This window comes from Chrysochloris asiatica, unplaced genomic scaffold (assembly GCF_000296735.1).
Source record: "Chrysochloris asiatica unplaced genomic scaffold, ChrAsi1.0 scaffold00092, whole genome shotgun sequence".
In the NCBI taxonomy this organism is placed as follows: Eukaryota; Metazoa; Chordata; class Mammalia; order Afrosoricida; family Chrysochloridae; genus Chrysochloris; species Chrysochloris asiatica.
In genome coordinates, this window is record NW_006408610.1 from 2,737,085 (window position 1) to 2,751,297 (window position 14,213).

Genomic DNA, 14,213 nt, shown 5'->3' on the forward strand with positions numbered 1-14,213 from the left:
TCTTCTAACACAAATTTGTTCTTCTTGCAGTCCGTGGTACTTTTAATATTCTCCAGCACCATAACTGAAATGCATCAATTCTTCTACGTTCTTTACTCATTGTCCAACATTCACATGCATATGAGGCTATTGAAAATACTATGGCTTGGGTCAGGCACACCCTAGTCTTCAAACTGACATCTTTTCTCTTGAATACTTTTAAAGAGGTCTTGTGCAGCAGATTTGCCTAATGCAATACATTGTTTGATTTCTTGACTGCTGTTTCCATGAGTGTTGATGGTTGATCCTAGCAAACTATAAAGTCTTTGACAACTTCAATCTTTTCTTCATTTGTCTGTTATTTATTGGTCTAGTGGTGAGGATTTTTGTTCTGTTTATAGTGAGGTGCAACCCATACAGAAGGCTGTGTTCTTTGATCTTCATCAGTAAATATTTTTAAACCCTCTTCACTTTCAGCAAGCAAGGTTGCATCATCTGCCTATTGCATGTTGTTACTGAGTCTTCTTCCAATCTTGATGCCATGTTTTCTTCATATAATCCAGCTTCTTGTATTATTTTTTTGCATATAGATTGAATAAATATGGTGAACATTTCCCCGTTTTAAACCATTTTCCGTGTCCCTTTGTTCTATTTGAACAACTACCTCTTGGCCTATTACAGGTTCCTCATGAGCATAATTGGTACAGAGTACTCATTCTCTGCATTGTTGGCCATAGCTTGTCATGATCCACACAGTCAAAAGCCTTTGCATAGTCAATAAAGCACAGGTATACGTCATTCTGGTATCCTTTGCTTTCAGCCAAGATCCATCTGATGTCAGCAGTGATACACTTTGTTCCACATCTGCATCTGAATCTGACTGGAACCTCTGGCAGTTCCCTGTTGATGTACTGTTGTAGCCGTTTTTTTAATGTTTTCCAAAATGGTCCTACCATTTTACTTCTCATCAGTAACATAAGGTTCCTCACTATCACTTATATTGTCTGTTTTTTAAATTATAGCCATTCTGGCTCACTGTAACTCATTGTGGCTTTGATTTACAGTCAATCACAAGATGGGTGATTCAAATCCACCAGCTACTCCTTGGAAACCCTATACAGGGTTGCAACTGACTTGACAGCACTTAATTACAGCAGATGAATAATAATGTGCATCTTTTTATGTGGTCATTGGCCATTTGTATATCTTCTTGGAGAAATGTCTATTCAAATCTCTTGCCCATTTTAAAATTGGGTTGTCTATGTATTATTGATTGGTAAGAATTCTTTATATGTTCTAGCTACAATCCCCTTGCCAGATACATGCTTTATAAATACTTTCTCTCACTCTGTAGGTTGCCTTTTCATTTTCTTGATGATATCATTTGCAGCACCAAAGTTTAAATTCCTGATGTAACCCATTTATCTATTGTTGTTCTTGTTGCTTGTGAATTTATTGCTATATTAGTGCTGTTTTTTAAGGGCGAGTTGATTATGCCATGTTTTTAAAGTTTATTAACAGAACGATGGTTCCATGGGCAGTTACAAAATGCAGACCAGGATGAGAAGGTTTCCGGGGGTGGGAAGTACTCAGGCAGCAGAAAGACATGAATTCTGTTTTGGATGTACTGAGTGTAAGGTGCAGAAATGAGAAGCAGGGAAACAGATGCCAAGTAAACAGCCAAAATACAAAGGGACTTCAAATAGTTTGTGGGAGATGGAATTGAAAGATAAGAGGATTTTCCCGTGAACTTTTTGAAGCATCCTCGTAAAGGTCTTAAGAAAAGAAAAGAAAGCCGGAGATGAAGGAAACATCCTTATAGAAGTGACAGCGTTGCTGCAGGAATAGAAGAACTCTACGCCAAGGATCTAAGACGGGTTTTGGAGTGTGTAGAGGAATGTTTGGAGGTAGAACAGAATAGCACTGTGTCAAGGAGCCAGGAGGACATGTGTCATGGCAGAAGGTGTGACTAATAATGTCACATGGGGTGAGGAGTAGAGTGGGGTGAATGGGGTAAAGAAGAGAGAAGAGAGATGTGACCTTTCTCAGGGCAGTGGAACGGCAAATCTGGACTACGGATGTCAATGGGCAGGAAGGAAGCGTCAAGAAATATAAAAATAGAAAGTGTGATAGTTTGACAAAAATGCCTTTGATTTTTCATTTTTTAAGATTGGTGGATAAGTATTTGTGGGCTAAGGGGAAGGAATATGTGGAGAAGGGGAGATGAAAAATCTGTTGATGTGATGGTCTTTATATGGAGGGGAGGAACTCTCAGTGGAAGGGAGAGTCTTCCCAAAATTTCACCACAGCACTTTCTTTAAAGGCAAATTTCCTAACACCCTATGTATGATACGGTATTTGGGATGCCATTTTGGGAAATGATGATCTTGTCTAAGGGCGTATCAAGGCTAGGAACTTTAATCTCCAAGGGGTAGTCCCGGAACATGGCAGTTATGATAATAGTAAGTGGGTGGATGAAGGAGGGAAAGGAAGAGGGTCCCATCACCCTGATACAGGGAATGAGGCAGTGTGGATGGGGATGGATATGTAAGTCATGAAAGTGAGGGAGAAGCTGAGTGGCTCCCGTCTCCTCAGTTAGCAGGAAATGAGCTCACAACTGAGTAAGTGGGATGGGGTCCCATGGTCATTCAGTCTTTTACATGAATTGTTAGCAACTGTGTTGAATGTGACTGCTTGTCATTGTCAACATTTGAGTAACACGGCCCTGCTGATCTTTTAACACCATTTTTTGTGTTCTAGTTGATGCTCTCTGAGTGGTTAATTGACGTCCCTTCAGATTTGGGGCAGGAATGGATCGTGGTCGTCTGCCCTGTTGGAAAAAGAGCTCTAATCGTGGCCTCCAGGGTGAGTAGCTGCCCCAGCCTGATCCAGCATGCTTGATCTGTTTACCGCCCTGGCCTGGCTCTGCCTTCGTTGTTCTGTGCCTGCCATGGAGTTGTAGGGGGGTTCTTTGTGCTCCATATTCCTGTCTCCCACTGCAGCTGTGCCTGAAGCTGAGGCGCTTTCCTGTAGGAGGGAGTTGTTGAGAGTTTCGTCTGGGTGACAACCTGCAGAATGAGAGAGCAAGAGGGTGGGGGAAACCGAGGTGCCTGCTGAGAATGGTAGCTTTCTCTCCACACAGGGTTTTACTAGTGCCTACACCAAGAGTGGCTACTGTGTCAACAGATTTTCTTCCCTCTTGCCAGGAGGCAACAAGCGAAACTCAACAACAGCAAAAGGTACCCACATAAAATGTTTACGTTTTATAATCAGTAGAAAGTGCAAGTTGTATGGTGAGTCGTTTTAGAAACCCACTTTGAGAGCACACCTTTGAAACTGCCCACTTTAGGTACTGTGCTGGCCACTGGACTCTAGCTCTGTCCCCATACCCCCTTCTCCCCCGCCCCCCAATGACAGGTGTCACAGTTCTATGAAGCTCTGGGTAACGAATTCCTGAATTAAGGTCACTCTGCTTTCCTAGGGACTGGCTTTATGAGGGGACAGATGCAGTTCCTAGTGGAAAGGCCCCTCAGAGAACGCCAGGGATGAAAATAGAGCAAGCTGTCACTGGGGCTTCTCTGCCAAATTCCTTTTTCTTTTTCATTGTCCTCACTGTAGCTTCTCCCTCCCATTCGAACCCAGCTGAGGAAACGAAGGTCGTGGAGGTTCACTAACTTGCCCACAGTCACTGGGTGAGAAAGTGGGAGAGCTGGTTCCACAGTTCCTTGCATCCCCTGCACTCAGCCCACTCTAATCTCTCAGCTTCTAAGCCCTTCACAAATGGTCTTTGACCCACCCTTTCTTAATTCTTTCTCCTGCTTTCCATGCCCCTCCCAGCTCTATTTATTTGCTTGCTTCCTTGCCCCCACACTCTACCTCTGGCCCTTTCCCACCCGAAATGTTCTTTCTCTTTTTTTCTTTCATTTTTTACTATGAATTGAGGGACACTTAACAGACAAGATCATCAGCTTTACTTTCAAACAATCATATGTTTTGTTTCATATCAATGATTACAATCCCCTCCCTGTAACAACAGTTATCCTGCTTCCTCCCTGTGGCTTCCCGTTTACATCTTATTTTTCACAAATCAACAATATATATATATTTATTTAAATGTCCAGAGGCCACATTTTGTAAGCCAGCCTCCAGCCCTCAGGCACCCAGCCTCTCTCAGTCCATGTCTAGTTGCACTATTCTGTAACTCTTCTGTCTCCATGCCATCGTCTCTGCCGCCATCTTTGCTGTGACCACTTTTCTAGGTAGGGTTTCATGCTCCACTCTTGGTCTTCCTTCTTGTTGGTTCTGGTATCCTCTGTTCCTGAAATGAAACATTAACTACTCCCTCCTTTTAGTTACATATCTTGTACAATTACAGTTGTCACAATTGCAATTAATCCTGCTAATAATTGCTCACAGTTGAATTATAAAATCCTATCAGCATCATTCCCTACTCCCTTTCACCAGATCCATCTAGAAAAGAAGAAAACTATTCAGTGGGGATTCTACCTTACCGCCCTTGTTTTGAAACTAAGAACACTCATGAAAGCTTGTAAGCCAGCTACTTCATGCCTTTATAGCCAGCCCCCTCCCCCAATTTTTGATCGTCAATGTCTAAATTGCCTGTACCTATCAACCTTACACTAAGGAAACAAGCTTGTTCCTTGATATGAAGAATCGTTCCATTCCAGTTGGAATTTTTAGCAACTGCATCCATAAGCAAAAGTCTAGTTCATCAAATTGTAGCAATTTGCACTTGCTCACTGTGTCAAACATGCTTATCTTCAGTTAGCCATTCAAGCTAGGTCAAATGGGTACTTGCTGCAAGTTTGGGAGTTCATACACACCTCCCCACAACAAGCCAGTTGGCTGCTTCACTCTCAGCTCTAACCCTAGGGGCTAGGTCAGTGCCCATAGGCTTAAGAGTTCATACATCTTCCAAAGTTCAGACCAGCCAGCCCTTCTCATCTCTTTCTCATCTCAAGATCAGCGGGTGTCTATGGAACATGGCCAAACTCAGCCCTTGTTTTCATTGCTGTATTTCCCCCACTTCCATTCACAAGTAGATCAGAGTGGTCACCAGCGAGCATACTAGACTGCTTGTGGGTTCCCTTTGAGTTTCAGTCTTAGAAGGGGGTTTTCCCTGACTTTTCTTGCATTGGTCCCTCCAAAGCAAGAACCTGTTTGATACTCGAACAGCCAATCTGCTTTTTTTCTGCTGGTATTTCTTTTCAATAAAAATCTTCTATTCTCCCAGTAGTTCTGGGTTGGTCTGCGTGTCTTTTCAAGTGGGAATGTCCCACCTCAGAAGGTTCTAGGTGGAGATCAGAATTCCACCTGTGACTTCATACTCCACAAAGGCTTAACAAGAAGCCCATTTCCCCGAGTAAATTTTAATTCCTCTTTTAGCTAATCCATTCAGTTATAGACTGAAGATGGGCTTACAAGTTTTCTGTAATCATAATTCTCAGTATTCATTTCTATCACACTTAAATGTCTATTTTACAATAGTAGGCATGGGAAACCAATATCTACAAGACAGTCAAGCCCCTAAATGTTTTTTCTCTCTCCTTTACCTATTCAGACTGTGTCTCGATCCCTGTATCACAGAACACTGTTGGTCCAAGGTTGTACATAAATCACAACTGAAATGGTGTTTAAATCCTGGTGTTCCCAGAACATTGTTCATATCCCATCTGCCATGAAGCATCTTCTGCTGTATCCATCTTCTCTTACTTTCCCATTGCTCATAATGGATGCTGTACAGTTTAGCTTTCGGTTCTTCCCTTTGTGATCATCTTAGCTCTGCAACTGGATTATCACTACCTTAAATTAATGTTGCCCACGTAACTATGCAGCGCTCATGATAGGATCACAAAAGTAGTTGTATATGAAAACTAAAGATTATGTTCTTTAAAACTTGAACTCTAAAGTAAGACAATTCTAGGAGTTCAGAATTCCACCTGGCTTGAAGAATGTCTGATCCCTCTTGTGCTGTCCTACCGGTTGTGAAAAACTGTCACCCAACAAGCTGTTAATCCTGACCCCAGGGGGACCCAAGCACTGGGGATTACTGCAAGAACCAATGATTATTACATTGTGACTGGGCAGTGTAGGAGGGGGGACTCCCTGAATCGTGGCAGGGGGGAGTCTGAGTCCGAGGGCATCCTGCATTGACTCTCTGATTTGTGTCCCTAGACTATACCATTCTGGACTGCATTTACAGTGAGGTAAACCAGACCTACTATGTTTTAGATGTGATGTGCTGGCGGGGACACCCTTTTTATGACTGTCAGGTGAGGACTTGGTACTCCACTTTTGTCTTCTCCTGTCTTCTCTCCTCCCGGGAAAGTGGCTCAGCATGTGGGTTTCGTACGTGACCAACTTCTAGGTGTGTACAGGATGTGGTGTATCAAGAACATTATCTAATGCTCCTTACATCTTAATCTTTCAGTGTGTTTAAATTAGTTTGGTTTTTTTTTTTTAAAGAGAGAGAGAAAAAAGACTAAGGGAAGTATGGCAATTCTTAAAGGAAGGAAACACAGAAACAGCAGAAGGGTAGCCTGGGACTTGGTAGCAGCTGCAAACGCCCTCACCTTGTACCTGAATGTGGAAGGATTGCTGGTAGGGAAGACAGTGGCGTTAGCAGGGGGAATGTCACTTTGTGCAGGTGGACACAAGGGAGAGAAGGTCTAATGGAAGGCACCATCAAATAAAATCCTCCACCCTTCACTCCATCAACCACATCCTGACCCTGAAAGTGGCGGGGCTTTCTGGGTAGGGCACAAAGCCTTGAATCTCTGAGGGGATAGCTCTGAAAGGAGACTTTCCAAGTGAGGAGAGGTCCCACAATTCTACCCTCACCTTTCACCTTCCCTCAAAGTTTTTCTCATATTGGTGAGTCTTACAGATGAACAGCACAGCCATCAGAGTAAGGCTGGCTTGGCCCTTCAGCCTCCCTATCAGCAGCTCTCCCACCATCACTGTCTCCCTCGTTCATAGCATTGCCTTTTGATACTCCCTCTTGCTCTTTGAAGGAGCCTTGGTGGCACTGTGGGCTAAGCATTGGACTGCCAACCATGAAGTTGGTGGTTCAAACCCACCAGCCACTCGGAGGGAGAAAAATGAAGCTGTCTGCTTCTGTAAAGATATACGGTCTTGGAAATCCTACGGAGGGAGCAGTTCTACTCTGCCCTATGACTTGTGATCGACTCGATGACATTGGGTTTTTGTTTGTTTTGGCTCTTCATCGATTAGCTTATCAATTCTTCATATGTGGTCCCTGAATCAGGAGTAGCAGGAAGTTGTTTGTTGTTTGTTGTTGTTGTTAAGTGCCTTCAAGTCAGTTCCTGTATAGAGTTTTCGAGGCTTTAAATCTTCACAGGAGCAGAAAGCCTCATCTTTTTTCTGTGGAGTGTCTGGTGGTCTCGAACTATAAACCTTGTGGTTTGCAATCCCATGCTTATCTTATGGAGCCTTAGCAAGTTGTTAGAAATGCACATTCTCAGATCTGAATCAAACACTGTGGGGCTAGGGTTTATGTTCTAACAAGCCTCTAGGTGATCCTTCTGCGGGCTCAAGTAGTACATTAGAGCAGTCTAATGTATGCTGTGTCACTAGTACATTAGTGACATGGCGGCTGTCACCCCAAGATACAGTTTCAAGTCATCCCAGGAGGTGGTTCAGACTTTCCCCTTGCCATTCATTCAGTGGTTAATAGCCAAGATCTGCATTGCTAAGCACTTGGTGATTAGTATCTACTTGCATCCCTTTCAACAGCTCTAGAAGGTGAGGACTGTTATTACCTTCTTCATGTGGAGATGAGAGCCACATGTATTAAGTATTGCCCAAGTGCAGCGCCAAGCCGAAAACTCAGAACTCAGAAATTCAATCCAGAACTGCTCAATGTCAGTTTCCTGTTGGTTCTGATATTTGATCATTTTAAAACATTTGCTAACTAAAGTCACCGTGAAGACTGTAAATATTTAATTTCATAACATAAAGTAATTTAAAAGAAAAGCCCTGAAATAAGTACAGAACAAATACATATCAGAAACTCAAAGAAGAAAATCGTTTATGAGAAGTTAGAACCATGCGGTAATTGGTAATCCTCAAGAGTAAAAGAAAACAAAGGCTAACGTAATATGTTTTGGAGTTGGAGTCTTGGGTCCTACGGTACTTTGTGTGTGTACTTGGGCAAGTGACTTAACCTCTCTGAATCTCTGAATCTTTTCTTGTATAATGGGGATGATGACTGTGTATTCCTCAGAGGGTAGATGGAAGGGTTATCTCCTCAGAGGGTAGTTGTAAGGGTTGCTAAGATGATGCATGTAAAATGCCAAACACGGAGCCACACACATAGTAGGCCTACAATAGTAAATGTTGTCTTTAGGGCTTATCAATAATCCAACTGGATTTTAGGGAGGCGGAAATCTTCAAAACTTTTATAAGCATCTTCCTGACACTGGGGCAGTTTTTATTTTTATAAAGGGCAATGGGGTTCTTAGTAAATCTGGTGGCTCTTTTCAATGGGGTGTCCTCATATTACTCAGATAAGCAATATTGTTACCGGGACTATTACTTTCACCTCTGCCCTTCAAAAGAGGGGTCTTACCTTCTATTGATTAAGGATAGTCAGGTGAGGCAGCGTTTCCATATGAGCAAAGGTTGATTATAGAAAAGAGGCTTGCAAGTGGATATGGAAGGGTTTAGTGTAACTCTTAACCCCTGACTCCCCAACAAAAGCCGTGGTGTTTTGGTGCGTTTTGTTTTAAGTTTTGGATGGGAAAAGGCATTATGTTGATTCACAAGGATAGGCAGGGATTTCCAGGAAGTGGCCCCTCTTAAAAAAGGTAATTGGGTGCCTGCTCAGCATTTCACTACAAAGGTCTCTCTGGTAGGAGCAGACAGAACTTATTCTGGGAAGTCAACCATGTGTAGTTATTTGGGATCCTGGTTCAAACCCCTCCCAGGGACTGCCATTCTCCTCTACCTCAGTACAAGGTGTGTCCTTTAAAGTTATGCCTAGGGTACTAGGTAAACCAGTCTGACCTGTAAAATATCTCACAAGGAAGTAAACGTACAGAATTTTTATGGGTAATCTTCCTTAATAGCATGTCTCATAAAATATGAATTTTTATAGGTGGTCTTCCTTAATGATATCTCAGAATGTGACTGCCTAGCTATGTACCCTGGACATGTCTTACACATCTTTACAATTGCTCAAGCAAAGGGGCCAGGGATGTGCAGGCTTCAGCATTCCTCAAGACTTCCATCACAAGACGCTAGTCAATAAGTGACATGTGTCTAATCCTGATTTCTATACATCCTTCCCCCTGTCTCAATACTCCATGTTTTTCCCTCTCTTCTCTATGGCAGACTGATTTCCGGTTCTATTGGATGCATTCGAAGTTACCAGAAGAAGAAGGACTGGGAGAGAAAACAAAGCTCAATCCTGTAAGAGCTGGAGTTAGAATCGTGCAGTTCTTTAAGGAGCTAAATGTGCATTCGTCTGTCATCTCAGTATAACCATTCTGAATGATACTGTCTTTGTTTAAGGCAGCATGGCGTCCTGGAAATAGTATGGCTTTAGCAGTCATCCAGATCTGAATTCCAGTTCTGACTTTGAGGATTGTTGTTGTTGTTAAGTGCTGTAGAGTCGGTTCCAACCCATAGCGACCCTGTGTAGGGTTTCCGAAGAGCAGCTGATGAGCTTGAACCATTGACTTTGTGGTTCAAACCGACTTTGCAGTCCAGTGTAGTAACTCACAGCGCCACACCAGGACTCTTGAGGATTACTAGATTAAATTAATAACCTGATTTGGCCTTAGTTTCTTGATCTTTGTAATAAATTTGAATAATACCTACTCCATGGGGTTATTATGAGAACCAAATGATATTGTGGTGGTGGTGGTTATGTGCTGTGGAGTCAGTTCCGACTCATAGTGACCCTACGTTGGGTTTCCGAGGCTGTAAATCTTTACGGGAGCAGAAAGCCTCATCTTTCTCTCACTTAACAGCTGGTAATTTTGAACTGTTGACCTTGAGGTTAGCAGCCCAATTCTTAACCACTACACCACCAGAGCTCCTTAAATGATATTTGTAATATCTGCATATAATGCTTACAGTAGGCACTCAGTAAATAATGTTTGATACACAATAATAAATGATTCTGTTAACAATGCTGTTTAGAGTATGGGTGGAGCTGGAAGACATTTATTATGCTGAGTGAAATAAGTCAGTCACAAAAAGGACAAGTTATTTTGCAACATGACTTATATAAAAAAAGACAAAGCAAATGTACTCACAGAGCACAACGTTTCTTTGGTTAGCAGGGGTGGGAGGGAGGAAAAAAGGAGGTGATGGAAATGGTGCATTGATTAAAGGTAGTCTTACACAGCTGATGATTGTTAATGGGGCTGAGAGTGTTGCATCATTTCAGAGTAGGCTTACACAGCTGATGATTGTCACTGCTGTCAATAAGTTGTTAATGCTGTTGATTCCGACCCATAGCGACCCTGTATAGGGTTTCCAAGGAGCAGGTGGTGAGCTTGAACCACCCACCTTGCAGTTCAAACAACTTTGCAGTCTGATGCATTAGCGCAGAGCTCCACACCAGAACTCCAATAAGTAGTGTACCTGGTGTGCGATGTATTTATAATGACAACAACAACAACAAAAACGTGGCTGCTGGGACTGCTGATATGCAGCCAAAAACATCCTGGATGTTGGTTTCTTGATTTGGAGACTAAGGGTCATGGTTTCACGGGACATCCCAGTTAACTTGCCCAGTGACATGTTTAGTGCTTCTGTTCTACCTCCTTGTTGTTAAAAGCTTGTTAAGCGGTCATTTAGGACAGGATAATTGAATTCTTTTCTTTGGAACTACAGAGGAAGAAGAGTCAGGAAAAGGGGGAGGATATGGAATGTGTGGCTAATTGTCTCTGTGAACAATTGCCTCGTTTTCCATGAGACCAGAGGAACAGGATGGTGCTCAGCTACTGTTATTGGACACTTGGTCAAAGATTCCAGAGAAAAATCCTAATCAAAAGGGGAAAATACAAAATGTCAAATTCCCATGGATTCCAGACTTCCTAGAGCCATGAAGGTTGGATGAATTACTGAAACTATTTGCCCTGACATAATCTTTAAACCTTAAACCACAAATACTCTCTGAAGATGTCTTACAACCAAACAATAGGTAGTTTAATGAGCTAAAAATGTGCCTTGAGCATTGTGCTCTTTTAAGAACTATTTATATGGGACCAAACTGACAACAGCAACTTGAAAGATTAGATAGGAAACTTAGGAGGCAGTGACTTTATGTTAATGGGGGAGAAAAGCTCTCAGAAACAGAGTGAGGAATGTAATAAATGTCACTGAATGCTACATGTAGAAACTTGAATTGGTGTATGTTTTGCTGTGTGTATTCTCAAAAACAACAAAATAAATATAATTTTAAATAATTATTTAAAATTCTAGCACAGTTGTATATGCATCAGTAGCACCCAGAGAATTGTTTAAACATCGATTCCTGGGCTTTGTGTTTAGAGTTTGTGATTTAGTAGTTCTGGACCCCGCGGGAGAAAGATGAGGCTGTCTGCTCCCATAGATTACAGTCTGGGAACCCTTGAGGAGGAAGCAGTTCTACTCCGTGAAGAGTCGCAATGAGTCAGAATCAATTAAATGGTCATAGGTGGGGGCTGGATTGGAAAACATGCATTCCTAACTTATCCCCTGGTGACGCTGGAGCTGTTGGTCCATAGCCCTGAACTGGGAGTGCTTTCTTGTATCTGAACTGGGGAGTGCCTTCATCCAGTCAGTCTCCCCATTTTACAGGTAAGAACGCAGGCTGTCTTACCCAAGGCCCCACCATCCAGGATGATAACTAAGGTGTCTTGACTATCCACTTAATGATTTAAATACATAATAGTTACCTTCAGGGCATTTTATTAGCCAAGCCTGCAGATTGACATTTGCTTGGAATGCTTACAAATGTTCTAAAGGCATTTGGACAACCACTTACTGGAGAATGAATAGACTCTACTGCTAGTGATGCTCTCAGTTAGGTCCTAGAAGGACCTATGAATTGAAGAAAGGGAACATGGGATACTGCTCTAAGATGCTGTTCTAAGTGCCCTAAGTGTACATGCTCCGCGGGAGAAAGATGAGGCGATCTGCTCCCGTAAAGATTTACAGCCTCGGAAACCCTGTACAGGGTCGCTATGGGTCGAAACCGACTCGACGGCACTTAACAACAACAACAACAAAGTGTACATGGTGGCTTCAAAAAGTTCGTGGAAAGATGGGATGAAGCTATAATGGACTTTTCCCATGAACTTTTTAAATCCCCTTTCAGTACCCCATTGAATCTGCCTAACACCTCTTATAAGAAGATACTTTTAAATATATATATAGGGTATGTATTTTGAAGCAGAATATAGTAGTAGCCATGCCAAAAATTTAGCTTGATTAGAAATTACAGTGTGTACACCTTAAGATATATGAAATGAAAATGTCTTAACGGAAATTTTGCCAAAGATTTTTCAATGATTTTCCTTTTGATTGTTCAAGTCACAGTTTAGGCAACTTCTTCTGAAACTGGGCTCATGATTAAATCTCGACACTTGCTACTGTGATAAAGTTGAACAAAGCACACTTTCGATATGTCCTTCATGAAACAAATTCAGTGAATCAGTGTGGCTGTGCATTCTATAAAGTGAATTATATTCTCTTGTTGAGCAGGCTGAGTCTGGGGTGAGGAGAGTGGAGCCTCGGGAACCAGGAGTTGTAAAGCACAGCAGTATACTGGGCAGAGGAAAGGGCTGAGTTCCAGGTGGCCGACTCTTGTTAGCACTTGGCTGCAATACGTCAGGTCTTGACCACAATTCTCCCTTGTGTGGGAGATATTCTGCCTCTATATTTGCAGATCCTCTTACTGTGTTTGCTAACCCCTTCTGTGTAGTCAGTTGCTGTGGCTTATACTTAGTGTGTTTTTAACAATGCAGCCCTCTCAGGCATTAATTTTCTATGTGCATTCTGTGTATTATATGCATGGGTGAGTTATATGCAAAGAAGAAAAATGTGAGCAATGGTCAAAGCTCTTTTGGCTGCTAACTGAAAAGTCAGCATTTTGAACCCACCAGATGCTCCATGGTCAAGCAGATGCTTTTATTATCCCATTTTACAGATGTAAACTGAGACTCATGGAGATTAAATGATTGGCAGACTTGGGCTTCACACCTAGGCATTCTGGCTTCAGAGGCTTGTAGCCCTAACACGTTTCAGTTTTAAAATCCTTGCTGGCCTAGAACGGGCTTCACTAGCCCTTCCTTAGGGCCAGCTGAGGAATACAGATCCCTCTTAGGAATTAGAGTGCCTCTCAGTCTGCCTGCATGGTAAAATGAGTTGTTGATTTGTGCCCTGCTGACATTCCAAGCCACAGCAGCCTGCTGGCACAGAGTAGAAGTGCTCCATTGGATTTTCTAGGCTCTGCAGTTTAGAGGAGCAGATAACCAGGTCTTTTCTCCTATGGTGCTGTTGGCAGGTTCAAATCACCAGCCTATCAGTTAGCTGAGCACTTAACCATTGTGCCACTGAGGCTCCTTCAATATCAGTTGGAGAGCTTAAAAAAAAAAACCACTGATCCCCACCTCAGATCAGTTGAGTCGAATTTCTAGGGTGGGACCTAGACATTGATAATTTTTCAAAGCTCATATATACGAAAGAGAAAATGGAATATGTGGCTAATTGCCTCCATAAACAACTCTTCCAGAGCAGAAAAACTGGATGGGGCCTACCTACCATCATTGAACATTTTGATGCAAGAGTCTGTAGAAGAATCCTAATCCTAATCAAAAGAGGGAAAGAGCAGAACAGAATTTCAAATCATCTTGGAATCCAGACTTTCTGGAGTCATAGAGGCTGGATGAACCCTCAAAACTATTGCACTAAAATAATCTGTAAATTTTAGACCAAAAATATCCATAAAGTCTGGGAAACAAATATAGTTTACCTTAAGTAGTAAAGTCTGTCTATCTTGAATATTACACTCTTTTAAGATCTCTGTATACGGAATCAAATTAACAACAGCAACTCACAAACGTTGGATGTCGGTGTTAAGTGAGCAGAATCATCATGCCTTCTGCAAGTTCATATTGTTGGAACATTCATTATGTCTCTGGGGGCTGCAGCTTCCTGCAAGTTTTCAGTAGCTGAACTATGAAAGATGCCATATA

General features: G+C 42.2%; 1 protein-coding gene across 1 annotated transcript in view; it reads left to right on the forward strand.

The window, feature by feature from the left end:
* The window catches only part of SNUPN (snurportin 1), a 41,967-nt gene that overhangs the window by 24,706 nt on the left and 3,048 nt on the right, over window positions 1-14,213 (forward strand). The window contains exons 4-7 of the mRNA XM_006866467.1: window positions 2,740-2,844; window positions 3,122-3,218; window positions 6,175-6,272; window positions 9,355-9,432. Coding sequence (XP_006866529.1) covers window positions 2,740-2,844; window positions 3,122-3,218; window positions 6,175-6,272; window positions 9,355-9,432 — 378 coding nt within the window. The remainder of the gene's footprint in view (window positions 1-2,739; window positions 2,845-3,121; window positions 3,219-6,174; window positions 6,273-9,354; window positions 9,433-14,213) is intronic.